Source organism: Microtus ochrogaster, unplaced genomic scaffold (genome assembly GCF_000317375.1).
Source record: "Microtus ochrogaster isolate Prairie Vole_2 unplaced genomic scaffold, MicOch1.0 UNK7, whole genome shotgun sequence".
Classification (NCBI taxonomy): Eukaryota; Metazoa; Chordata; class Mammalia; order Rodentia; family Cricetidae; genus Microtus; species Microtus ochrogaster.
The window spans coordinates 2,570,610-2,597,598 of NW_004949105.1; the positions used below are offsets into that span (position 1 = coordinate 2,570,610).

General features: G+C 43.3%; 1 protein-coding gene across 1 annotated transcript in view; it reads left to right on the forward strand.

Moving 5' to 3' along the window:
* The window catches only part of Csmd1 (CUB and Sushi multiple domains 1), a 1,422,978-nt gene that overhangs the window by 1,210,757 nt on the left and 185,232 nt on the right, over nt 1-26,989 (forward strand). Inside the window, exons 24-26 of the mRNA XM_005366231.2 lie at nt 11,190-11,381; nt 12,008-12,134; nt 17,392-17,594. Of these exons, the coding sequence (XP_005366288.1) occupies nt 11,190-11,381; nt 12,008-12,134; nt 17,392-17,594 (522 nt within the window). The remainder of the gene's footprint in view (nt 1-11,189; nt 11,382-12,007; nt 12,135-17,391; nt 17,595-26,989) is intronic.

A 26,989-nucleotide genomic window follows, 5' to 3' on the forward strand; every position in this document is an offset into this window, starting at 1 on the left:
TCTTGACTTTGTGTTTCGACTTTGTGCTGAGCCCACTAAGACAACATGAATCTTCAGCAATTGAGCAGGTGACTCAAGAAGCAGCAGAGAGAAGGCTGCCTGGCGCTCAGGGTTTGTGGTCAGGCTGACAGCTTCCAGTCACTTGGAACCCCTGAGGACCCATATGGAGCTTCCTAACACTGGGCTGTGTCAGCATTGCTTGACTGCAGCTGTTGCTTCTTTGTAATTGATGCCTTCACTCCATGCTCCAGGTGACACATTTCCACATGGAGTACAGCCATTCCTTTGTATCTATTAGTTCTCAAAAAATAGCATAGTAGCAATAAATTCAAGTATTATGGGTTATCTCATGTATTTATGGATAGTTTATTTATGAAGAACTCAGGGTGTTTCATAAAGTCTTTCTTCCTCCCTCTATGTATCCACCACATTTAACCCCAAGAAACAAGATAGACCAGGTCCCGAGATGCCAAGACTCAGGCCAGAGCATTGCCAGGCAGGGTTCAACTGCCAGTCCCTCTTTCTCCTCCATCCCATTTCTCTGACTTCTGAAGCATCCCACTGAGATACTCTCAGCCTCTTTCAGCAGGTCAACTGCTGCCTTCTGGAGCACTGCTCAGAGTCCTCAGACACGCTTCTCGTAAGCTTTGGTTTCCTTTTGGACAGGCATAGGCAGACGAGGGGGATGTGCATTGAAGTCTGCGTTCAAAGCATCCTGACCTTTGCCAGGAGACATGCCAGGAACTTCCCTGAGAGGCATAGGGGGAGTAAGTGTGGGCCAGCTAAGGTGAGGAACCTTGGCACAGGATGTGCTGGTTGTGTTGCTCAGTCCAGAGTTGAACAGGTGCTGGGGAAATGGGAATCTCACAGTTATCTTTTGACTGACGACCAGTAAGTCCTTGGCAGGATGGTAAGTGATTAAAAAGCACATGATTCCACATAAGCAAGTGAGGAGAGCTGCAGTCCAGCCTCTAAAAGTGTGACAGGGTGTCTTCCCTAAGCACAGGGCCTCTATGAGCTCTATGGAATGAGACCTTCTGGCCGACTGTTTCTTCAGGGCTAGCACAGGGAGGCTAAAGGGCTTGGACTTCTTCTGCCTCCTGCCCTCCCTTTCCTCAGTATTTGGGTTAGAATCTGTAAGTAGATAAGAAGTCTTTTTCCCTAGGAATCCCCCAGTCTCACAGTGCCCCACTCCGGAGCCTGAAGGTTCGTTGACTTTGAGCATTTAACTTGACTATAGGAGTCTTCGCGCTGTGTGCTGGAGCCCTGTGGGTTCAGGCCCACATAAGATTGTGTGGCCGGTAACTGCCTTCCTTCTCACATGGCACTGAGTGTGTATACTGGCACCAACAGGAAAGTCCTTGTCAAGTGAGGGCCACATGCAGGATAATGTTTTTAAATAAGCTGCCAGGGTCAGGTCCCGCCAACCCTCTGGCTCCCAAGGCAAAAGTGAGTGAAAAGAACATATTGATCAGAGCTTACAGAAAGTATTGTGAGAGGCACCAATTTGGATATCATTATGAAAATCAAATAAGTATAAATGTATGTATTAGGTTTTAGATCATGGGAATTGAAATTGAATACTGAGAAACTATGCTTCTAAGAGCGTGTGTGTGTGTGTGTGTGTGTGTGTGTGTGTGTGTGTATCATTGAATATTTCCCTAATTGTCCTGCCAACATTTGCATTTAAAGGATTTCATGTTGAGGCTAGTCTTATCTTTAAAAATAATTATGCAATTTCTCAGAAACGCTGAAGATTCTTAGAAATATTGTTGCAAGTTTATGTTGGTAATTTAAAATCTTGAAGTCCCATCATCATTTCTCTGTTCTTCTCAGCGTTCGGGTTGTGTTGGCAGGGTCTCTTTGGTTGCAGTCCTCTTCTGCATCCTGTCTTCATTTGGGCTGACATTTCCAGGTTTTAAACTCCATTCAATCTAGTTTTTAATCTCATCTTATTTTGTAGGATGAATATTTATTAGAGAATTATATACAACTGTTTTGACATTATACATTTTTACTCATATTTGCCCACGAGGACTGTGCTGTTACACAGCTTCCCATGCCAGCCAACCAGATGCTTGGAATAATCTAGGTATTTTTAGAAACTTGTGGAATTTCAGAGCATAAAACAAAAATATTACTTTAAGTTATGTATTCCTTAGACATAATATTCCTAGGCAAAACAAACAAAACACAATTTGAACAAAAGAGAAACAGGTCCTGGAGGAGAGGTGTTACATTGTGAATTTTTAGCTGTGTGTGAACCACTGGTTTGTCCTGTGTTATCTTCCAGAGATTAGGATTCTGTGCTATGAGATATGAAATGCTGTTAGCTGAGCTTGTGGCTGTACTACTCCTGGGTTTTCCTGTGTATAAATGTTTGCATGAACATTTGTTTGTGTGTGTACTTGTGGGATGAAAGGAAGAGCCACCCTCGGGCTCACCTGTGTGGCTTCTCCTCAGCAGCTTGTCCCTGGGGTGGCACAGGTGGCTCATTTAGAAGCAGCCATACACTCCGAGAGTGGCTGCCTATACATGGGCTATCTTGTGCTCCTCTCCTGTTGGCACCGACCCTCAAGGAAGGAGTCCAGCAGCTCGGCATGTGAGGGCCTTTGCTGTTGGCCACCGACACACGGATGCTGTCTGTCTTCCTCAGGCAGTCATTCCCTGATGGCTCTGTGACAGCTCTCCTTAGCCTGAGCCCTGGACGTTGTGATTGAGGCTCGGCATAGAAATGTGGTATGGTAGCCAATAAAGATACTGTATGTCCAGCGCGTGAGTTGAATAAATGGTGTCCTGCTAACATGCAACATATTAACTATTACTTGTTGGTTTTCAGCTAGTGTGGACCCCAAGTTCCTAATGAACAAGGTTTTTTGTTTTGTTTTGTCTCTTCAGCATCTAATGTTCTCCTTCAGCATAAATGTCAGGAATAGAGAATGTGCTTTCTATATGTCTAAATCTACATGGTCTCAGGAACCAAAGAATACACCAAAGATAATGTACTCTAGGCACGTGTCCTCAGCTAGATAACTAGAGGAATCGCGTCTGTGCCTCCTGTCTTGTCTCTTTAGTTTTACCATCCATTAATGCATTCTATCCAGAAACTATTATATTTAAAAAAACTGTGTTGTCTTGGGGAGATTATTGCTTACTGGGTAAGTGTGAAGACCTGAGTTCGGTCCCCACAACCGACATTAAAAGCATGTCCTTGGCCATGTGCTCCTGGAAAGTGCTGAGGAAGCAAAGACAGGTGGATTCCGGGGCTCATGTGGGAAGACAGTGAGGCCACAGTGGTAGGCTGTAGAATAAATTTTCCAGAACCTGTCCCCTCCGAAAATAAGGTGAAGAGTGATTGAAAAAGCACCTAACATCTATCTCTGGCTTCTACATGCACATGAGTTTAGACACACATGAACGTGTGCACACAGAAACACACAAGAGGAGTGATTACACTCACAAGCATATTTCATCAGTAAAAATGAATTGTGAGCAAGCACACTAAGTTCCTACATGTGATCAGTGTCAAGAGTTTTATCATCTGTCAGATATCTTATGTAAATATAATATTTTGAAGAATAATATTGATATTTCAATTTTATGAGTATCAGTTTTTGTTTCAGCATTCTAGATTAAAATTAAAGTGTGTAAAAAGAAACTATAGCATATGAAAACATCGAGAAGAAATGTTAGAAGACCATTAATACCACATAGCATTAAGTTGCTTCCTTGCGGTGATGGTTAAACTTGCAAGGACTCTGGGGGATGCCAACATAGAATGTAAAAGTGATCCGTGTCTCCTCTTGCCACATGTGTCGCTCCCTTTAGTTTACAAAGTTGGAAATGAAAAGCGTGCACACATAATTGGGAAGGACCAGCAGCGATAACACAGAACAAAGTTCTACATGCAACTGGGCATGTGAGGGCCTTTGCTGGTGGCCACCAACACACGGATGTCCTCTGTCTTCCTCAGGCATTCTTTCCCTGATGGCTCTGAGACAGCTCTCTTTAGGCTGAGCCCTGGGAGTTGTGACTGAGGCTTTGCATGGAAATATGGTGTGAAGGCCAGACAGTGGTGGCGCACAGCTTTAACCCCAGCACTTAGGAGGCAGAGGCAGGTGGATCTCTGTGAGTTTGAGGCCAGCCTGATCTACAAAGTGAGTTCTAGGACAGCCAGAACTGTCTCACAGAGAAACTCTGCCTCAAAAAAGCAAAACAACAACAACAACAAAAAAAAAACAAGCAAACAAAAAGAAATAGGGTGTGGTATCCAGTGAAGATATTGTGTATTTAGTATATGTTGGGTGAGTAAGTGGTATTCTTGCTAACGTGCAGCATGTTACCTGTGACAGGTTGATTTTCAGCCAGTACAGAGCACAAACTCTTAATGAACAGGATTTTTACTCTCTTCAGCATGTAATATTCTTCAGCATACATGTCAGGAATAAACAATGTGCTTTATATATGTCTAAAGCTGCATGTGAGCACCATTGAACACAAAGTGCCCTGGCCTGGATGGTACATGCATGCAGGAATATGTATTAGTGTGTTATGGACAGTTGTCACAATTTACCCTCAGTCATAAGTGTGATTTTCCCACTGGAATCCAAGAGGACCCCAAGTGTCTTGTTCTCTGTGTGAGTAAACTCTGAAACATGTTTACTAAAATTATCTCGTCGTCATTACCAATGAGAGGTTCTTTGCTTCCCTGGACTCCTAGGGGAGCCTTGGAAAAAGTTGTTTATCTCCAAGTCAGTGGTGGGCTGAGTTTCCACCTAACACAGGTGTCTGTCCCTTGCGTGTCCCCACTATTAGCTAACATGTGCTCACACCAACCACTGCCCCTTAAACCCTGGTTTTGCTAGCTTTGCAGTTACTGTCTGCCTATCTGTTCTCACTCCAATCCACTCCACATTACAACAGATGAACTCTTAAATGCTCGGTCTGTGTGTGTGTGTGTGTGTGTGTGTGTCTCATTCCCAGCATTCCTATGGAGATCTCATGTGTGTGTGCGCTTGTGCGTGTATGTGTGTGTGTGTGCGCGCGCAAGCGACTCCCAACATCTCCATGACAGCCTGAATAGGTTTCATGATATATTAGAGTGAGGTCAATGTATTTTTTATTCCCAAACCTCTCTCTTCCTCAGTCCCACCCCTCAGAACCCCACATCTTTGACAGACAGCTTCAGCAACTCCAGAGATCTTGGCTGGGCTGCCTATCATTTGTTCTTCTCTGGGTACCATGTTCTTTTCCTGCCATGCCTCCATGCCTGAGGAGAACTGTCATTCCAGTATGTTTTCACTCTGGTTTGAGAACTTGGCAGGGTCCCTGTGCTTCCTTCTCGAGCTGTCCAGACGACTTTCTTCTTCATAGTGTGACCTATTCCTGCCAGTGCCCACACAGCTCTCTGTACCTCCACACCCCCTCTGCTCCAGCATTTAGCAAAACATTTTCAGCAGTACTTATCTTCTTGGCTACTGACTAGAAAGTGGGTCCTCTTTCTTCTGTTCTCTGAGCCCAACAGTGTTCATTGCCCAACAGTAAGTCAGGGGCGTTGGCTGAGGTTCCAGGCTTAGTGTGTAGATGGAGGTGATGACCAGAAATGCGTCTTCATGTCATGCTGCTGCTCCACAGAGGTGCGTCTTCATGTCATGCAGCTGCTCCCCAGAGGTGCGTCTTCATGTCATGCAGCTGCTCCCCAGATGTATCCCTGCTCCTCCCTGCCTCACCCTAAAGCACAGAAAGTAGAATGCATAATAAGCAATCAGAGGTTGAAGGTTTTGAATTCCTCTACAGAGATACCTGAGAGTGGATGTTGTCCCATGTCTTGGCTCCTCTCACTAGGGCAGAGGCAGCCAGAATGAATGTTGTCTTGGTTTTAGACAGCAGATTCAGAATGGTGTAATATTTCAGGATCAACTTGAAAGGCCTTTGTATGTCATGCCCCTGCTTCATCCACTCAAATAAAAAGTGCATTAGTGTATTTTATTGTACAGTCATGCGTTATGTGATAATATTAACTGGTTGGTTTTAGGAATATCAGGAGGCATTTTCATTATTTTGTTTCTAGCCTAGACTTTTTGGCTTTCCTGTCTCTCCCTGGAGCTCAGAAACTCACATTCTTTTTGAGCATAATCAACATCATGTTCTCTGTTGTTATTTTACTGAAAATTTATAATATCTTGACACAAGGCCTCTCATATCACAGAATTATAAGAGTAATGTTAAAAGTTAATGTGTGGGGAAAACAATATATGGGGAAAATGAAAATAATCAGTGAAAAATTACCTCACCTAATAAATCAATGGACACCAGTAGTAGCCATAACCAAGAAATGACACCGATTTATAACTCAATATTTTCAAACTAAATGCAAATACTGCACTTGGAGAGTTGTATTATTGAGTATGAGTTGTGTGCTAAACCACAGGTCAATTAACCACTTCAAGAAGTTCAGTATTAATTAACTCCCCTTCTAAAGTAAGTCATAAAATTTAGTATAAGCAAGTGAACCCACATGGACCTCTCCTTTATTTCATACAACTGCAAGTAGAAATAACAAAAAGGATATTTAGACTTTTGCCAGTATACATCTCCTTTCTATATCAGATGTGTGGAATCCTTGTCTGTGTTTTAAAGATAAGAAGCTTTCATAGATTACTAAGAAAATGATTAGTTTGCCAAGGCAAGAATATTGTCCATGTTGAAATGCCTCATGCAAAGCTGGATGGTGGGGCCCTGCCACAAGTGTCTGAGGGTTTCATTTGTTCACAGGAGAAGACACTACGGATCTGCCAGTTACAGGTGTCTCCTCTCACCTGCCTGTGTAGCTCACTGACCACATTCTCCAGGGCACTTCACCAGAGCTAAAGACACCCAACTCCTAGTCCTTACTGAAGAGAGAAATACATGCAGAGTGGAGCTTTACTTAGAATATTAGGGGATTAAAATACAGTCTATTCCAACAGTAAGTCCTCATTAGACATGGAGAGGTAGGAGAAAAGACATGTCTTAGAAAAAAAGATGGTGGAAAGACTATCAAAATGGGTAATTATTGTAAGAGATACTGGGAGTAATTTTATTCTACTTGATGTTTGGATCTTGTTTTGACTAGAACATCTTGTTCCCAGCATCCTTGCTGTGCTGATGACTTATGAAGAAATCTCTAGGAGACAGATAGAAGCAAAATGACTAAATATTCAGGCTTAGACCATAGTTCCTCATAATGTTTTGACACAAATAACTTGATTTATTTTTCAAAGTCTCTGTGATACAAAGAAAACACGCAGGCAGTATTCACACTGATTCCTGGCAGCCTTGTGGCTTCACCATAGGAGAGATTACTTGCCTGCACTCTTTAGCTATGACTTTGCTTAGTGGACTTCAGATAAACCATTGAGAAATCTTTTTAAGTTCACATTCTATTGGAGATGTCTCTTCAAAGAAATATTTTTATAGACTCAAATAGAATGTCTTCTAATAACTTAGAGTTAGAAAAAATAACCTGTAGTAAATATTCCCCGAAAACAATGAAGACTTACTATAAAAAGACGTAGCATCATTTCAGACCTCTGCAGTTTCAGATGAACTCATGTCGATATTGAAAGTAGTGTTGGATTATTATAGCTGTAGATGGTGAGGACTGATCCTACTGCGCCACCGTAGACCTGCCTTTCTGGAGACCAAGAGAATCAGACTCAGGGCTCTTGCTGTCTTCAGGGGCAGCTGGAACATTGGTGGTTCCAAGGCTGGAGACCCAGGCAGGCTCTGGTCTAATCCCAAGGACCCATGCAGGCAGTGCATTGTTTCAAGGCTTGTGACTAAGCTCCTTTGTTGTACAAGCGACATTTGCAGCCTTTGCTCTGGGAGGCTAAATGCCTTCCTCCCATCCCACTAAACTATCTACCAAAGCCATATTACCTGCACCCCCAGGTGTAAATGTCTCTGCTTTCCACTTAACTGTGTGAATTAGCAAGCCATTAGAAGTTTAGCTGAATTGACAGTTGGTTAAATGTGCTCGGAAATGGTCAAGTCCTCCCTCACCTTCCAAGTAGGAAGGGTATATTTCACAGAAGGCACTGGGCAAGCCTACAAGGGTGCAGAATTGAGCGCAGGACTTTTACAAGGCAGTAGATTTCATGTGACCTTTGAAGAAGTAATAAAAGTACAGGAAGAAATATTACACAGCCTAGGAAGACTGACTGTCCCTTCCCCATCAATAACCAGCGTCCCTGCTTTCCCTGACATGTGTTACAAACAAATTCCTAGACTAAGTGATAGAAAGGGCAATAAACACAACTCTCTAAAACCTTCCTATACATCAAATTCAGTCAACATTATTACTAATATGTGTTATTAGCTCTGCTGCTTGCTTTTTTTTTAATGTTTCTTTTTTCTTTGGTTCAAATAAAGACTTCAAGCCATTAAGAGAGAAGACAATTTTCTTCTAAGCGTGGAATAACAATACTTGTAGACCTAGGAGATTTGGTCTAACAAAGAACACACTTGCTCAACATATGGGACATGTATTCTGATTATTATCTTAAGTACTCACATCGGTGGACCATCTGGGCAGTGGTGGCTGGGCAGTGGTGGCTATGCTCTACCAAAACCATTCGCTGGGCTCCCAAGAGCATGGCTGCCCTTCCTCCATAAATACAAGCACACATCCACACTAAAGAAAGTTTCCAGGGAGGTGTTCTCTCTATATAGAAGACATTATTGATTGTGAAGCTGAATGGCCCCTGGGACTGTTTGTAGATGTATGTTCTCATCTTCCCACCAAGTTAGGATGTGTGTGTTTGCTGACCTCTCTCTGTGTGAATGTATGTGACAGTGTGTGTATGCATTTGTGACTGCACAATTAATTGACATGCATTAGTGGAATAGGAAAATTTACCCTACTTCAACTGTGGCTGAGACCCTTATACCAAATAGGCATTTTGTAGAGATGCCAAGCAGATATATGATTTAAAAACCTGATCAAGCTCAGTTCCCTCAATATTGTCGACAGTCTGCTGTGGCAATCCCACTGAGGGCTTCTAACCTCTGCATATCCCGAACATGGATCCACCTGTGACATTTTTATGACCTTACAGCATCGAAATTCCAACAACAGCAGCAGATGGACTTTTGGATGATAGTGGAGTGAACTTCAGAGACTCTGTAGGGCCTGGCTGCCTCAGGAATGCAGTGTGGACAGAGTCTCTGAGTGGGCTCCAGTTGGGTCCCTCAGTGGCAGGACTTGCGTGGCCTATTGTGTGTGAAGTGTCACATTATCTGGATACTTTAGCTGATTTGGGGTCTCGATACAATAGTACTGACAATGAGACTCAACCTTGTCTTCGTGGTGTTGATTGTCTGCCTAGACCTTGTCTGTTTAACCAGTTCCCAAGTGAGTGCTCATCTGGGCTGCTGCTCACCATACCCAGTTTAAGACATTTGGGCACAACCTTCACTCTCATCCATAGAACCTTCCTCTAGGTGTGAGGTTACTGAACCCTAGCTGGTCATTCTGCACCCTGTTGTCCCCAGGCCTGGGCAGATTTGCATACTGAAGCCCATAGTTCAGATGATATCCCTTCCAAACCCCAAAGCCGGCAGAGACAGCATCAGAACAGTGCAGGCTTAGATCATCACTCAGGCCCTGTGCAGCCCTGGGGCCCTGGAGGACTTGCTCACACGTTGCACGAGTCTCAGGATTCTGTTGAGATGGTGTAGTTGCACATCTTCAAAACTGCATCAGTGGAGGTCCTCTCCTTATTCCTACCCTGAGCTGTGGCTATTCAAGCTGTCCCTGTTTCCACCAACAGGCAGGCGCTTCTGCTCTGGCAACCATTATATTTTTAATGATTAGCACTTGAAAACAGAGCAGAGTTACTGGAAAGGTAATGATTTCATGGCCACTGAAGTCTCTGGTACTGCAGAGCAGGAAACTTTACGAAAGGAAGCTGGGGTGCAGCCTAGGAAAGGACGGGCAGGCTGTTCTCTCTTCTCTCCATCTCCAGGGCAGCAAGCTTTGGTCTTGCTTATTTAAAGCTCGCTGGAGTAAAGCCAGACCGTAAATGCAAAGAGTAATTCCCCTCAGAGGCATGAGAGCTCAACAGGCAAACACTGTGGAAAGTCACACATCCATTTTTGAATTTAATATAATTTGGGAGGGAAGCGTTGGGTAGAAATGGAAGCAAACAGACCACATGGCCCACCACATTTTAGCTCTGCTTTTTATAAGCACTGAAATTTGCATCATGGTCTGCAGAGAAATATGTTTGGGTTAGGCTGCCTCTCATGAGAACAATATACAGCCCTCAGAAACCAACAGCTAAGTCTTCATTTCTGTCACCTACTCATTTAAAGGCTCATGGTGAGATATCTCTGCGATTTGTTCTGGAGTCTGAGGAGCTGCGGAGGTCCTCTGGAGACTAGGCAGCAGGATCTCCTGCGAACCAGTTTGGGTGGGCAGGGATGACTCTGTGGTTATGCAGCCATCCTGGGTGTGTATGAAGATGGGTGGTTGAGGATGGGTGTCTTCCTCAATTGTTCCCCATCTTATTTTCTGAGACAAGGTCTGTCACTGAACCTGGAGCTCCATGATTGGCTATCAAGCTCCAGGGATGCTCCTGTTTCTACCTTCTGCCCTAACAGCCTTTTTATATAGCTACTGAGGATCCAGACTGGTCTTGCACTTCCCTGGCAGGCACTTAACCAACTGACTTTTTCCCAAGCTATTTCCCAACAGCAGCTTTGTAAACTCCCATGATGCCTGATATCTTGGTGGTGGGGAAGCTGTCAGGAGGTGGGTGTTGTGATTCAGACTGCTGTGAGCTCTTGCTGTGAGCGTCCTCCATGACAGCATGTCATACCTCTCTCCTGGAGGTCTGAGCTGAACAGGAACTAGATGCAAAGGCTATGAGTGTAGGAAATTTTGAGCTGGAGAAAGCAACTTTCTGACCAGAGGTATGGACAGGACAGCAAAAACACAGAGCTCTGTGAGGCAGAGAATAAACAGAGAGAGGAGTGACTTATTTTCCTAATAACACAAGCCATTTGCAGATAGACCTTAAAGACCCACAATTCCTTTCTCCTTTGAAAGTACACCATGTCTTTTCCTTCCAGCACTTCAAAGCGTCCAGTTTAAAGGCTGATGTGTTCTCTCTTGAGTTGATTCACCTGTCCCTTTCTCGCTCTAGGCTTTGACCTGGTGAAATGTGAGGACCCGGGCATTCCAAACTACGGCTACAGAATCCGAGACGACGGCCACTTCACAGACACTGTGGTTCTCTACAGCTGCAACCCGGGCTATGCAATGCATGGCAGCAATACTCTGACTTGCCTGAGTGGGGACCGGAGGGTGTGGGACAAGCCTATGCCTTCCTGTGTGGGTGAGTTGGGAAAGCTGGGTCAGACTCCTGTCACGAGCCAGGCCAAAGAGCACATGCTCCGTCTGGTTTGGAACTTGTTCTTGGGAAAGGGCAAGGATGTTGTCACAGATCATTGTGTTTATATATAGGCAGGCTGCATCCCCAAGGGAGACATAGCAGCATCTACCCCTCCTAAGACCCCAAGAAGGTCAATTCTACCACAGTTAATGCTTACAAACCAATGAGTCTATTAGACTTACTTCTGGGCAGTAGCATGGGTGCAGCATTGTGGCCTGGAGGATAGTCTTCTATAGCCATTCCCAAGATGTGTGTATACACATGCTAGAAATGAAGGGCAGACAGCCAGTACTGGGGAGTGTTGACTGCAGGGTTATCACTAGAAGTCGGCCCCGAGAGTGCCAATGTTTGCATTCTCACCTGTCATAGCCCTAGAGATACTGGTTACAGGTGGAGTTTTAGCTTGGAAAGTAATAAAAGATAAGATAGACAGGTGACTGATTCCTCTTATATGAATTAATACAGGCATGCTAGGGTTTGTTTGCAAAACTAAAAAGAAGCCCAGACAAAACTAGCTAAGTAGAAGCTCAGACATGCCAGTAAGCCTCCCCTCTGTGTGTCTTTTGCAGCGGAATGTGGAGGTTTGATCCATGCAGCCACATCAGGGCGCATACTGTCTCCCGGCTACCCCGCCCCCTATGACAACAACCTGCACTGCACTTGGACCATAGAGGCTGATCCTGGAAAGACCATCAGGTATTTGCTGTGTGCTATCAGTCATGGAACAGTGGGAGGTCTGGCCAGTGTTTTTGCAAGAGCAGCAATAGGGCACGGACTGTCTGATTAAAGTCTGGGAGCTCAACAAGAAAGCGTTCATCTGTGGCTAAACTGTTCCTGGTGTGCTTTTCTAGGCTTTTGTAGTTGCGTGTCCAGCTGTCTATAATAATGAAAAGGGGCTGCATGTGTCAGCGAGCTCTGCTGTGAACACGGTACCCTCGGCACTGAGTGCCAATTCTGTGGGCTGTCTGCGTGTGTCTAATGTGCACCTGGACTTTGATGGGCTTTGATGGACTTTGATGGCTTTGCATGGAAGCTCACTTCCATAGCCATCCTCAGAGTTCATCATCAGAGGGCTGGTCTAAGAAGGCCAGAGACCCTCCTTGGGTTTTGTTCCTGTGGAATGAATCATGATGGAGGAGTCGTGGCAGCAATAAAGGAAAAATTGTATTTTCTGCTTGCCTTAGCCAGTAAGCCATGTGCCAGAGCAGGCCTGTGAGACCAGCCAGGGTTCCAGTGTGAAGAGATCAACCCAATCTCTTGCCTTGTTAGTGAAAGAGAAACAAAGGATACAAACAGACAGACAGGAACTGACCTGCAGTCCTAGGAGAAGGTAGAAAAAAGGATGCCAACCTGAAGTTAGACTGAAGAAATGAAACATGAAAAGCCGAAGAAAACAGGGAGGCATTTAAACCAAAGCTTTATGTTGTAATCGAGAGTTGGTGGTGAGTTTCTTAAGCTCACACAGAGCAGTATTTTTAAAGTTCTGATGGGTTGTCTGCCCAAGATCATCACATAGCACAGAAGGGAATTAATTGTGATGTAAGTTCTTCTTGACTATAGCTCCTTGTGACTGACCTCACACTAGATCTTCATTGTGTAAGAGAGAAAAGAAAGAGAACTTAAAACTGATGGGGAAGGGAAGGAAGGAGAAAAGGGGAGAGAAAGAGAGAGAGAGAGAGAGAGAGAGAGAGAGAGAGAGAGAGAGAGAGAGAGAGAGAGAAGTGTAGAAGGGAGACTCCTAGGTAATAGGAAGGGAAATGCTGAATGGGAGGAAGGATGTGTTTAGGGGACAGGGAGTGAATGTCATGAAGATACCCTTCTATACGTGTAGGAAAACGCTACCATGAAACCTATTATTCTGCCCACTAACAAAAGCATACAGAATGCCAAGAGACTACCTTAGAGTTCGCTTAAATTTTAATGCATCCTTTAGTTGAGATAATGATTGGTGTAACAGGAGATTACCAAGGTGAATTTGAGCAGCAAAGTCAATAAAGTCACTTGTCCACTGTGTGACATAAATGTAAATATTAATTCCACGAGTGGTGATTACCTGGTCTGGAGTGAGACAGAGATCATTCCACTAACTCGAAGGAGTAGAAAACATCCACCATTGCAAATAACTCCAAGTAAACAGAATTCTGTCTCTTTGAAGGACTTCAAAGTGTACTTTTCTCAGAATTCCCTGGGTGGTTTGTTATCCTGAATGAAAAGGGGCAATGTCTCCCCATGAATGAGAGCAGGTGTTGTGTCAAGCTTGCAGGTGATTCTCAGCCTCCATTAAATATTAATAAGAGAAGAGAGATGGAATCAACAAGGATGTTATGTAATAATAAATATATAAATTTTATTGTATTTTTGTGTGTGTGTGTGTGTGTGTGTGTGTGTTTGTGGTGGCAAGGGAACTGGCATGTGCAGAGGCCAGACATTAACTTTAGTGTCGTTCCCAGGAGCCTTTCACCCCCTTTTTTTGCTTTGTTTTGTTTTGGGTTTTGTGAATCAGTGTCTCTCACTGGCCAGCACTCAACCATTGGGATAGACTAGCAGGCTAGAGTTCCCCCAGGAAACTGCTTCTCTGTCTCCCTAGTGCTGAGATGGTAAATGTGTACCGTCATCCCCAGCCTTTTTTGGTGTGTCTGAGAATCAAGCCCAGGTCATGTTCGCATGTCAGCATGTCACTGACCGTCTCCCCAGCCCACAAATGTACAGCTTCTCTATCATAATCTAACTTTGACACGTAGTAGGTATCTGTCTAGAGGCAATCATGTATACCTCTGTACCATTCTAGAAAACTCTTAATCTACATCTACCCTGACAGTAAGCATTATCAATTTTATCAACACATCTTTTTAATGCAAAGAAATTAAATAATAAAGATGCTAAGAGAGAGGTATATTTGTGAATGATTTACTCAGTTGACATTCAACTCACCTCCCTGTAACTCTGATGAAGTAACCCATTTCAGAACATAGGCCTGACTTTTGAAAATGGTTGCTTGAAAAATAACTAAAAGTAGACATTGTAGTGTTTTAATTTTAATTTTACCATACTTACAAAAAGAAAATAACCTGTTCTTGGTTTTCACATTTGCAGGGAGTTTACTAAGCCTTAATGATTTCACTGGGGACACCGTCCAAATAGCCTACATTTTCTACCTGGAAATTACCAGTGAGCACGAGTGTACAGCTTGTCCTACTGCAGGTGGAAACGTCACCATGCATTCAAGCTCTGACTTTTAAGCAGGGATAGTTTCCACACTGCAAATATTCGTGAGCAGCTGCATATGGAAGCGAGAAAAGGATGGTTGCATTCTTTGAGATAGTTGTAGCTGGGCCTCCTTTGAAATTCAGACCATTCTTGGGTGGTGTTTTGTCAAGAACAGTGAGAGAATGTGTTAGGATGTCTATCGGGGGATATTTGTTCTGGAAGAGATTGTAACTTTCATATTCCATGGTGCAATCCACTGTACATGGTACTGTATTATACTGCTATAGTAAAGTACAGAGTATATGTTGCCGGCCCCTCCCTCCATACTTCCCTATCCCCAGTTATTCTTCTAAATTCCCCTGGAGGGTTTTGCAGCAGCTTCTGTTTACAGTTTTAGCATTATGTTGTGCCTACCTGGTCTGAATTTCATTAAAGGTCTAAAACCAAGGCACTGGAGTGACCTTGGTCCTATTTGAGTCACGGGCTAATATTCCTCTGAGTTACTGAGTGTATTCCAGTGCTGAGCATGGCAGGGATGTACACAATAAAGGTGACAAGATGTGAATACCAGTAAAAGACACCAAGGACTTCACTCTGGATCACAACATGGGGACACTGTGCCTTAGCCTTGACTGCCCTTCTGCCGCCATTCAGAAAGCTCTCTTGGTTTTTCTATTCCTGATTGTCCATGGGAGATTGTCTTGGGTGGTATGGTTGAAGGAGTTGCTTAGCAAGCTTACACAGTATGAACATTACAGACAGAACATTATCAATGTTGTCAATATTATGCCTCATGTAGACTTTTAAGAGAATAATGGTTGTATTAATGACTTTGGTCTCTCTTGTCCTGTCTGGGTTGGAGTGTCTTTCTGTCAGGGAGCAAGTAAGCCCAGAACATTTCAATCTGCTTTTTATGACAGGGCTCTTGAGTGAGGGCCATTTGTCTAGGGAAACACCAAGTTCATTTCTTGGGACAGATAAAAAATCTGGGAAAACATCCTGGAAAAATGACCCAGGAAGAGCATAAGAGCATAAAAGGAAGATGCAATGACAGTTGAAGAGAAAAGGGTCAGAGAGAGAGAGAGAGAGAGAGAGAGAGAGAGAGAGAGAGAGAGAGAGAGAGAGAGAGAGAGAGAGAGAGAGAGCAAGCGCGAGCTGGAGCTCATGGAAATATACACACATACACATGCATGTTCACATAAATGAAAAATAAAATAAATCTTGAAATAAATTAACAGACTCTACTTTTCACCTTGGCGACTCATGATCCCAAGTGTAAAATTAAACTGGGAATACCACAGGTACATACAGTCTACATGGTTCCATCTTCAAGCTCCCCATTAAACACATGGAGGGGATCCAGGTACTCAGGGATCTCACACACTAGCACATATGGAGATGCTGAAAGCCTAAAAGAGAACATCACAACACACAGTGGGGATATTAGGACAAGCAGGAGATTGGCTTGTAGTGTGCAGAGGATATATGAATGGACCCATAAAATTTTATTTTTAAGAAGAGTTGAAACAAGTGGGATAAATTATTGAGAAAATGCTGAGCTGTGAATTCCACTACATGCTGTTCTTTACATACACTATTCTGAATGTCTGAATGTACACTCCACATTTTATGCTTTACCCAGGTGAGACGTGCCGATCCTTTCTATATGTAATGTGTGGGAAATGATGTGGCTGAGATTCACGTAGGTCAGCTGCAGTCATTGTATCTGTGGCAAGATCCATGAGCAATAAGCAGTAAGTGAAAACCTATAAAGAACTTCGAGGAAAATGGCTTTTACTGGCCTTTTAGTTAAATTCTTCTATCTGCCCGTCATCCTTGTGAGCCTCCTCGGGTGTAAAGATGGTTCTGGGAAACACCTGTAAGTCTAATAGGAGTGGATAAAATGCTATAAAGAAGAGAATTCATATTGGGCATTTCTGTCGTGGTGGTGTTGTCTCAAACAATGTGCTGACTCAGAGGATAAAATTTGCAGAACGACTTGAGAACAGACCAAGCTAATGGGCTGTATTCCAAGTCTTTCTCCCGGGGTGTGTGCTGCCACCAAGTGGCATATTAAGAATAGCATTGATAAGAAGAAGCCGGTGAACCAAACTTGTTAGGGGTGTGGTTGCTCTGGCTAAAATTATAAAAAACATCCAAACAGAGTAGAATCCTAAAAAGCCAGTAGATACAGTAGAAACAAATCCCAGTGCCATTATCAATGGCTTTTCAGTCAGCCCCCATTGTCAGCCACATTCAGAGAGTCCAGTTTGATCACATGTTCCTTCAGTCTCAGTGCAGCTAGGCCTGGATAGAGGGGGCGAGGGCCTTGGACTTCCCACAGGGCAGGGTACCCTGCCCTCTCTTAAGACTGGAGGGGGAGGAAAAAGGGGGGCCAAAGAACCAAAAGGAAAAAGGAAAGAAGAAAAGAAACGGAAAATTTTGAAAGGAAAAAAAAAAAAAAAAAAAAAGAAAAAACCATCCAGCAGTCTTGGACTGAGATGTTCAGTCTCTAGATGTCGGTTTAGCCTATACCACAGCTCTGCACACCAGGACTGATGCCTTTGGACTGTGCTATGTTCTGAGATGCCCAGACCCCCATTCTTCTTTGTCAGATGTGTTAGAACACATTTGATGGGAGTGTGAAATGGCTGGTGGTCCGTACACGCTTGTGTCTAGAGTGAAGCCCTCCGTGGAGGGCAAGTGGGATGCTCCCTGAACACAGAAGCTCTGCTCTCTCTTGCAGTCTCCACTTCATCGTGTTTGACACCGAGACTGCTCACGACATCCTCAAGGTCTGGGACGGCCCCGTGGACAGCAACATCTTGCTGAAGGAGTGGAGTGGCTCGGCCCTGCCTGAGGATATCCACAGCACCTTCAACTCCCTCACCCTGCAATTTGACAGTGACTTTTTCATCAGCAAGTCTGGCTTCTCCATCCAGTTTTCCAGTAGGTGCAAATACGGGCTTCTTCCTTCAACGCCAGGGCTTGCCAGGGCACGGGACTCTGTTCCTATGCGATTGAGCAATGCTTGCTTAGCTTAAATCGAGACTTGGAAAGGGAAAGAGATTTCTTTCCTTGCTTTTTCATGGAGGGGAGAGATTTCTAGTCTCATCTGTAGCTGGGTTCAACACCAAGGTCTCCCTATGACAAAGGACAAATGCGCACAAGAAAAGCATTGCTAACTTAGTATGGGTATTGTGTGAACTTGGAGTCTCTGTACGTGAAGACCCAAGGAGAGAAAGAAAAACTCAAATGAGAGCAAAGGGTGTGACCAGATGGCAGTCAGTAGTGAGCCCTGTCAGCCCTGCTGGGTGAGAATCCTCTCCACATCACTGTGTGTGTGTGCCTCCCTCTGCTCCTAGGGAAGAAAGGTATGGCAGGCAGTCATGTGACTAACCTTGCAGAGGATTCCTAGGTGCCTCCACAGGAGATGCAGTGGCAGGAGGTCACAGAGCTGCTTTCTCAAACGTCAGGGGCTGTATTTTATGGTGGTATGTCCTCGATCCATCATTGTCAGGAGTACGGTTGGCTAGGGAACTGTGTCTATTACCAAGGAGGAATGCTGGAGGGGGAAGAATGGCTTCAAAGCTTTCACCTGGACCGCAACTATCTAGGCAGTAGTAGAAGGTGGATGTCGGTGGCATCAATATGGGAAAGTGGGGCTTGTGTCTGGGGTTCTCCTGAACCTGGCATTAACTCTGGGTTCCCTGATTTGATTTTGAGTCTGGATGGGGCCTCAGGCACTTGCTGACAAGGCTTATTTATACTGTGTTTCTACCTCTACTTTCCAAGTGTCTGCATCCTTCCTCGGGCTAAGGCTTGAAGTCACTAATACATTAGCTCCTACTGAATTACAACTGAAAGGACGCCTAACGATGTGACTGAGGACTGTGTTCTTTATCCAACTGCACCGAAAATGAAATGTCCGTGCAACACCTCCACATGGAAGTTTCCAGCAGCTGCATTCATAGTTGCCCAACTTTGGATGCTGCTAAGACAACCTTTAGCAGCATTCCTGGTCTCTCCAGTGTAGGACAGCCATTGTTGGACTATCCAGGCCATATTGGGATATTGTGGAAGTTGCTCTAACCCAATCCCCCTTGAATGTGTAATCCACTCTATCAGTATGTTCCTGGAGAGGACCCTGCTAACACAGTCAGACAGATACCTCTCTTCTACCCCTTCTTGGGCCACCCCCAACCCCTGAACATCCCTGATGGTCTTCCCATTGTAAGTTTGCCCAGTGTGGCACAGCTGCAGCTGCACATCACACAGCCCGCTCTCACTGGGCATCTTCCTCATTGCACCCCACAGTTAAGCTTCCTACACATCTCTTCAAGGCTGGGTATCACACTTCTTGGAAGAGGTAGGAGGAGTCCACTGTGGAAGGAACTTTGAGTTTACTTATCCATCACTCCCTGGCTAAACGATGGAGTTCTGACTAGCCTAGAATAAGTCATCTCCCCGTTTCTGCCTCCCAGTATTGGGGTTGCTGGTGCTTCCACACCTAGCATCAGACTTTCTCTTGCTGAGTTTCTGTAAGATCATCTTGAAGTTCACAGAAAGGAAAAATTAGGATATAAAAACATGGAATATCTGTGACGTGAGAAATTTGGTCTTCTTTCTTGGCCTGCAGTAAGAGGAGTAGGACCCTCTGTCTCTATGGCTTGTGGCTTTGTTGGTTTAGAATGGCAAAGAATGTCGCCAAGTTCAAGGCTGCTTTAGTCCCTAGTGACCTGAAGAGAACACTGTGATTGCCAGGACTAGACGTATCACAGCAGGGTCGGGATAATGCTGAAAGGCAGGAATAGCATGGGATCACATGGCATACAGAAGTAGTGTCCACAAGGAGAGCGGAGGTAGCCAAAGAGGGCAGGGCATAGAGAAGAGAGCTCAGACACACAAGAAAATAAAAATTAACCAACCAGGAGCTCAAACAGGCATGGGAGACACAAGACACAGGCAAGACATACAGAGAGACAGAACTCAGTGTCAAGCAGCAGTATATACCTATGAGCCAGACATGGAATGAGATAGATGCTTTTACTGCAGTCTTAGAAAGTGATGTGGGACCTGTGGATAATATGGCAGGCTGGAAGCTGCCTCTTTGTGAGACTACAAAGAAGACGGTCAAAAAGAAAACAGAAAGCAAAATCTCAATTCCAAAGAGAGACAAAGGGGGAACATCAGAAATCTACAGTAGTTGTAGAAACACACCTGAACTCTGCAATGCATAGGAAGAGGTAGGACATGGACACAGATTCAGCCATGTTTCTGGCAGGGGACGGGGGCAAAAGTCACTTCCAAAATCAGTTAGATTCTCCTTGCTTTGTGTCCCCAGTTGTAATCTTCAAATAAAACAGAGGAGCTATCCAGACCAACAGACACACACGTCACAACACAGAAACACACAACGTAAGTGTTATGACACAATGACTCTTTTAAAAAACCCGAACTCGTCAGTTACTGCCGTCAAGGATCTCAGCACAGGGAAATGATCAGGTGCAAGTCTCCAAAAGCTTTCTGGAGAGAAGATCGATTGAATCCAGGGTCTAGAGAGGAAGGTCAGTAACAAAGGAAGAAGTGGACAAAATGCCCAAGAATCTCAGAATGATAGATGGAGAAGTCAGAAACCTGAAAAGAAATTTAACAACAACAAAAATTGGTACTTTAAAAAAAAAAGCAAATAGAACCTTGGAAACAAAAGTCTCTTTGACTCAAGCAATAAACATTATGCCAAGCATCAAGAAGAAACAATACCAGGGTTTGACTACACTTAGCACTCATAAGCATCAAATGTGTAGGGCAGATGGTGGTGGCACATACCTTTAATCTCAGCACTTGGGAGGCAGAGGCAGGTGGATCTCTGTGAGTTCGAGGCAAGTTCCAGGACAGGTTCCAAAGCTACACAGAGAAACCCTGTCTCAAAAAAACAAACAAACAAAAAATAAAGCAAAACAAAAACAAGAATCAAATAAGTGAATGTGTTCCTAGTGTTCAACGACTCTGAGATATGATCAAGGCACTAAACTTGAGAATGCATGGTCAAGAAGAAACTGAGACAAATATTAAAGGCACAAAGAGTCTACTCAATGAAATCCCCCAAATCTGGAGAAAGAATTGTCTATCCAAACACCCCAAATAAGTATGAGAAGAGAAGAACCCCTCCCCAAAAATTGTAGTCAAGATATAAAAATTACAAAGCAAAGAAACAGCACTAAAAGCCATAAAATAAAATACCTCACATATAAAGATGGAAACATCAGAATAACTTCCAATTAAAAGCATCAGCTACCTTCCAAGCCAAGAAAGCATGGGATGATGTAATTCAAACCCTGAAAGCAAGTAGTTACCAACCAAGATTGATGGAGAAATAAGAGCATTTAAAAACTAGCATAAACTCCAGTAATTCATGACCATTAAACCTGCACTGTGGAAGATATGTCAGGAACATTATTCAAAGAGGAAGGAGACAGTCTCTCTCAATGGCATGATCATAAGAAAGAGAAAATTCTATGAGTAAAATGTCTGAGCAACTGAGAGCTAGGGCAGAATTATCATGTCCAACCCAGTAATCCAGCAGAGCCAGTAGAAGCTAAAGGAAAAACAGGGATTTGACTGTGTTCATTGGGTCCTTCAGAGGAACAGAATAGATAGAATGAATCATAAATTCACAGGAGATTGAATTGGAGTAGCTTCCACAATGTCACAATATGACCCAGATAGTCCAACAATGGTTGTCTTAACACTGGAGAGACCAGGAATGCAGTAGTTGCTCTGTGTGTGAAACAGCAGTTCCAGATTGCTGGGAGATTCCTGGAGGGCTTCTAGTCTTTGGTACCTTGGCCGCCCTACAAGCTGTTTTCTAGTATCAGTCAAGGAATAAAGCTGCAATGGGTTAAGGGATGTTGCTAGAAGGAGCAAAGGCTATGGTTTCTGTCCAGTTTCTCTTATCTGGGCTGCTATCCACATTTAGTGTGGGTCTTCACTCTTCATATAATCTAGTCAAAAAATCACTCCTAGGAGCCCTGATGCGTTTACAAATGCTGTATCTTCTTAAGTAATTGCTTCTTTGTCCCTTCTGAGAGATTTGGTTTGAAGTTGAGTTTATCATACGTCAGAAATTGCTGCAATGGCTTGTTGTTGGTTTCTGTGTACTTGACAGTCTTCTATCCTTTGACCCCCAGCCTGGGAATGTCTTTAACAGTGGAATATTCTTGGAAACAGTAGATGTTAGATCTTGCTATTGAGATGAAGTCTCCATCTCGTTATTGAGTTGAAGACTAAACAACAATATATAGAGTCAATCAAGCAATGAGATGGTTCTTTGAGAAAAAAGAGACTTAAACTTTAATAAAAATAATGAGAACAAAGACAGAAAATATCAAAGACAATTCATAATGATAATAACAACAACAACAATAATAATAAAAGCAGAGTTGAAAACAGGAATCTTACTGTAGATTCCAATGAAATTGAGAGGATCTCAGTGGCACAATTTCAAAACTTCTGTTCAAACTCTGGACAATCTAGACTAAGTGAATAGATGTCTAGACACATGGGACTTACCTAAATTAAACCCAGATGTTATAAATAACTGAAGCAGGTTAATAAAATCAGTGAGATTGAAGCAGAAATAGAAAGTCTTTTCACAAAAAAAAGCCCAAGAGCAGTTGGATTGCCTAGTGACCTTAAAGAAGATCTAACATCAGTGCTCCACACTGATCTAACATCAGTGTTCCACAGAATAGAAAAAGATAGGACAACCCCGTCCTCTGTCACCATACTCCCAATAGCCACAACTGGATAAGGCCGTAACAGCAACACAAAGAAGTAACCTATTAACTAATGTACCTAATGTAAATAGCTATAAAAGTTCTCGATAAAAGTTCTGCAAATGAATTTAAGAGCACATTCAGGTCATATGTCACAACCAAAGCAATTTCATTCCCAAGATGCAAGGATGGTAACACAGATACAAAGTGGTAAATATGTTTCAGCAGCAGGGACACACTTTAGGAACGAAAACCCATGATCATTGCAATTGGTGCAGAAAAGGTTTTTGCTGAACTTCAGCAAACATTTCTGATCAAAGCCCTGAAGAACTGGCAACAGAAGCAGCAAACCCCATCCTAAGAAAAGCTAAATTTGAAGGCATTATACTAAACAGAAGAAACATTGAATGAGACAAGACCGCCAACTCTCTCTATTCTTATTCAGCATAATGCTCAGTGTTAATTAAATAAAAATAAAAAACAGAAGACATATGAGCAGAAAATTAAGAAGTCAAATTATCCATATTTGTAGATAACAGGATCCTATACTCAAGAGACTCCAAAGACGACAAAGAGTTGTAACTTAGATGCTTTCACTAAAGCCAGCACAGAGAATCAATAGCTCTCCTATGTACTAGTAACCAACACTCAGAGAAAGAAACTAGAAAAGAGTCCCATTCATCACCATAGCTTTTGAAACATCATAAAATATAATCCATGTAGCCACGGGGGTGGTAGATAGACTTCTTCTACAATGAGAACTTTAAGACAGCAAAGGAAGAAACTGAAGAGCAAGCTGGAAGATGAAGATGGGTAGATAGATCTCTAATGATCATGAAAGGGCAGAGTAACTATTGTTAAAATTGGTACACTTAAAGTGATCTGTGTATTTATTGCAGACCCCACTGAAATTCTGATGGCATTTTCCACAGAAATAGAAAAATCAATACTAAAATTTAAATGGAAAGGCAAGAGTCACTAAGTAGCTAAGTCAGTCTTTAGTAGAAAGAGCAATGCTGGAGACAGCCCAATAACTGATCAGATGTAGTTCAGAGCTGTGGTGATTGGACATCATGGTGCTGGCTTAGACCAATGTGCAGACAAGATTATAGAACAGTAAAGAAGATTCACATGACTGCAATCATTCAAGTTTTGGCAATGGTGTCAAAAATATGCCCTGGAAGAAAACTAACCCATTAAAAGGTGCTGGAAATACTAGATTTCTACATGGAGTAGAATAAAATCAGACCTGTACCTCTCAGCCCACATAGAAACCAACACAAAATTCATCAATGACCTTAGCTAAATATATGAAAAATTTAGAAGCAAACATAATGGTCCCTGATGCAAGCATATGCAAGCACCATCTGAGCATGACCCCAAATAGCACAGGAATTAGTCCCACAAATTGACAAATGGAATGATATGAATTTCAAAACAGTTTGCACAGCCAAGTAAATAGTCACCAGCATGAAGATCTGGTCCTTAGAACAAGAATAAATTTTTAAGCAAGTACACATCAGAGGGTTAATCTCAAGAATATATGAAAAACTGTATTTTAAAAATCCAATCAAGAAATGAGATAATGAGCTAAACAGTTCTCTGAAAAATATATACAAACACTTAAAAATATGTTCAATATTCTTTGCTCTGAGCAGAATTCAAACTACAACTAACTTCCTTGGATTCCCATATCACCCCAGTCAGAATGGCCACTGTTAAATGTATTCAAAGGACTTCAATATGTGATGTGGCCACTCCATCTTCTGCAGACGGCGGAATTCAGCCTCTTTCAAACATCTGTACAAAAGCCTTTGTAATAAATGCCCGTATGCAGATTTCATGGTGAAGACCCAGTCCGCGAGCAGATTGTGAGGAAGTGTTTTCCACCCCTTAGCAGAGTTCCTGTTGTGTTTCCGTGGCTTTGACTGCCGTGGAACATATTCTCTTCTTCACGCAGGATTTGTGCCTTTGCTGGACTTTCCCTTGATGTGTCTTCTTACATACTTGTTTTACTCATCGATGTTTAGTATGTTGAGGCTAGTTGGAAACCTGCAGACTGTTTCCATTTTATAAAGTTTCTCAATTTTAAATGAGCACAAGTTATCCTACCATTAGTAAACTTTTAACAATTTATTATTAATGATCATTTCACGTGCTTTAAATAGCGCTAAGGGTGGGGTTCTGTTGGTAGAGCACTTGGCTATGTCATTCGTGGAGTCCTGCATTCAAGCCTTCACGCAGTATAAACGGGCCATGGTGGTTAATGCCTGTGATTGTCATACTTGTGGGGGAAGCAGGAGGATGAGGAAGTTCAGGGCCACCTCAGTTACCTAGTGAGCCAGAGGACTGCCTGAGTTACAAGATACCCTGTCTCAAAATAAAATAGAATTGGATGGGATGGGAAAGCATGGAATAAAAAAAGTAAAATAAAATAAATAAAATGAAGCATGACTAATAAAAGCCCAGAGCAGATATTGGGGTTCAATCTGAAGACCAGAAAAGTAAAACAGCCAGCCACTGGCTTTTACCTCAACCTCAGTCCACAAATGGTGCTTCTGCCTCCAGGAATCTTGGAATGAGACTGAGTCTGTGAGCTGTCTTCTCCCATTTTATAATCCTCTCTAGATCTGGGATTAAAGGTGTGCACCACTGGGATTAAAGGCATGTACCATATGGTTTCTATGGCAAACTAGCATGGCTCCTGGGGTTAAAGGTGTGTGTTATCACAGCCTCGTCTGTAAGACCAGTGGGGCTGTTTTACACTCTGATCTTCAGGCAAGCTTTATCTATTAAAATACAAATGGAATGATACTACAATAAAATACAAATACTGAGTGAGGAACATTGTCCCCATAGTTGCTACTGCTTCTTCAGTGTCTTTGATTCAAGGCCCCAAAGGAAACAGAGGTTGTCACTGTTGTGGTAGGAGCGGTGGGCTATGTTCCTGCCGCCCAGCTGCCCGCCCGCATGGTTAGCTTTATACCCAAAATAATTACACAGAAACTATTTGGCCCATTAGTTCCAGCCTCTTATTGGCTAGCTCTTACATATTGATCTAACCCCTTTCTAATAATCTGTGTAGCACCACAAGCAGGCTTACCAGGAAAGATCTTAACCTGAATCTGTCTGGAGTGGGAGAATCATGGCGACTCCCTGACTCAGCTTTCTTTCTCCCAGCATTCTGTTCTGTTTACTCCACCCACCTAAGGGTTGGCCTATCAAATGGGCCAAAGCAGTTTCTTTATTAATTAACCAATCAATGAAAGCAACAGATTAGAAAGAAATCACTCCCACATCATGTCACATAGTCACCTCTGTGTTTCCCATCTCTTTGTGTGGGACAAAATCCCTCCCCAGGGAGACAAACCATGGGTTCTAGGAAGACATCACGTCAGATGTCCATTGTCCTGCCTGCTTAGCATGGAGTGTAAAATGGGGACACTGAGTACTGCAATTATGTCCACTATAATCAGCCAAACACTTTCCATTACTGGGTAATTACCGTTTAATCATGCATGAAACACAAGAAAATGGAGTTCATTGCCCAAAACTGACCTTCGCTCATGGGTTAAGTCCACTTGAGCTAATTCTCCAATGCCTCGCTAGCATTTTCTATGTTCCACCGGCTTTTGTACTCTGGGGACAATGATGGGAGAAGCTTTGCAAGATCTGACTCTGCTGGATCAATTTCTTCCTCGCTAGCAGTGGTGGCTCAGGGCTACCCGACTGGTCTCTCCAATTTACTTTATTGAAAGATAATTTAATAGTCGTGTTTTCATTTAAAAGTAATTGGTTGTTTACAACAGGAGGAGCCTTTGGCCCTGCTAATTGCTGAATGGGTTGGGGCTGTTTTATAGGGGAGAAGCCATTAGAAACTGGAGGCACAATGAGGTGAAGTTCCAGGCAAAAGCAGCCTGAGAGTCTCTGCCACCACTGAGCCTGTCTGCTTCCTCAGAATCTTCTAGAGTCTTGTGGAAAGCAGACCAGACAATAGTGCATCACTGCTTGTAGACAAGTCATGGTTGAGACTTGGTTAGGAGAGTTGCATCATGCTTTTCTAAGATACTCTTTTTATGTGTGTGCAGCGTGTGTGTGCACAGGGCCTGTGCAGGTCAGAAGAGGGCATCATATCCCCCGGAACTGGAGTTACAGGGGTTATGAGCCACTCTGGTTGCTGAACACCAAACCTCAATCCTCTAAAAGAGCAGCAAGCAGTCTTAGCCTCTGAGCCTTCTGCCCAGTGTCACCTTTGATGGGCCTGGTGTCATGGCTGCTGAAATATACCTAACAATGTGCATTGAAGGATGGAGACAAGGATGCTGAAATCCTTGGTCCTAATCCTGTGGGGTGCTGAAGTCTGTCTTAGCTATGTTCTTTTTTAATTAGCAATGGCTATGGCAAGTGAGAGGTGAGAAATGATTCAGTCCACAGTCCTCCTACTCTTGTTTCCACCTCTGTTACCCAGTGGTTCCTGCTCTTAGCACATACTACCTGCAAGGCTTTCCCAGTATATCCCTGTCCACCAGGCTCCTTTGGAACCGTGATGCTGAGGGCGAGCCTTCT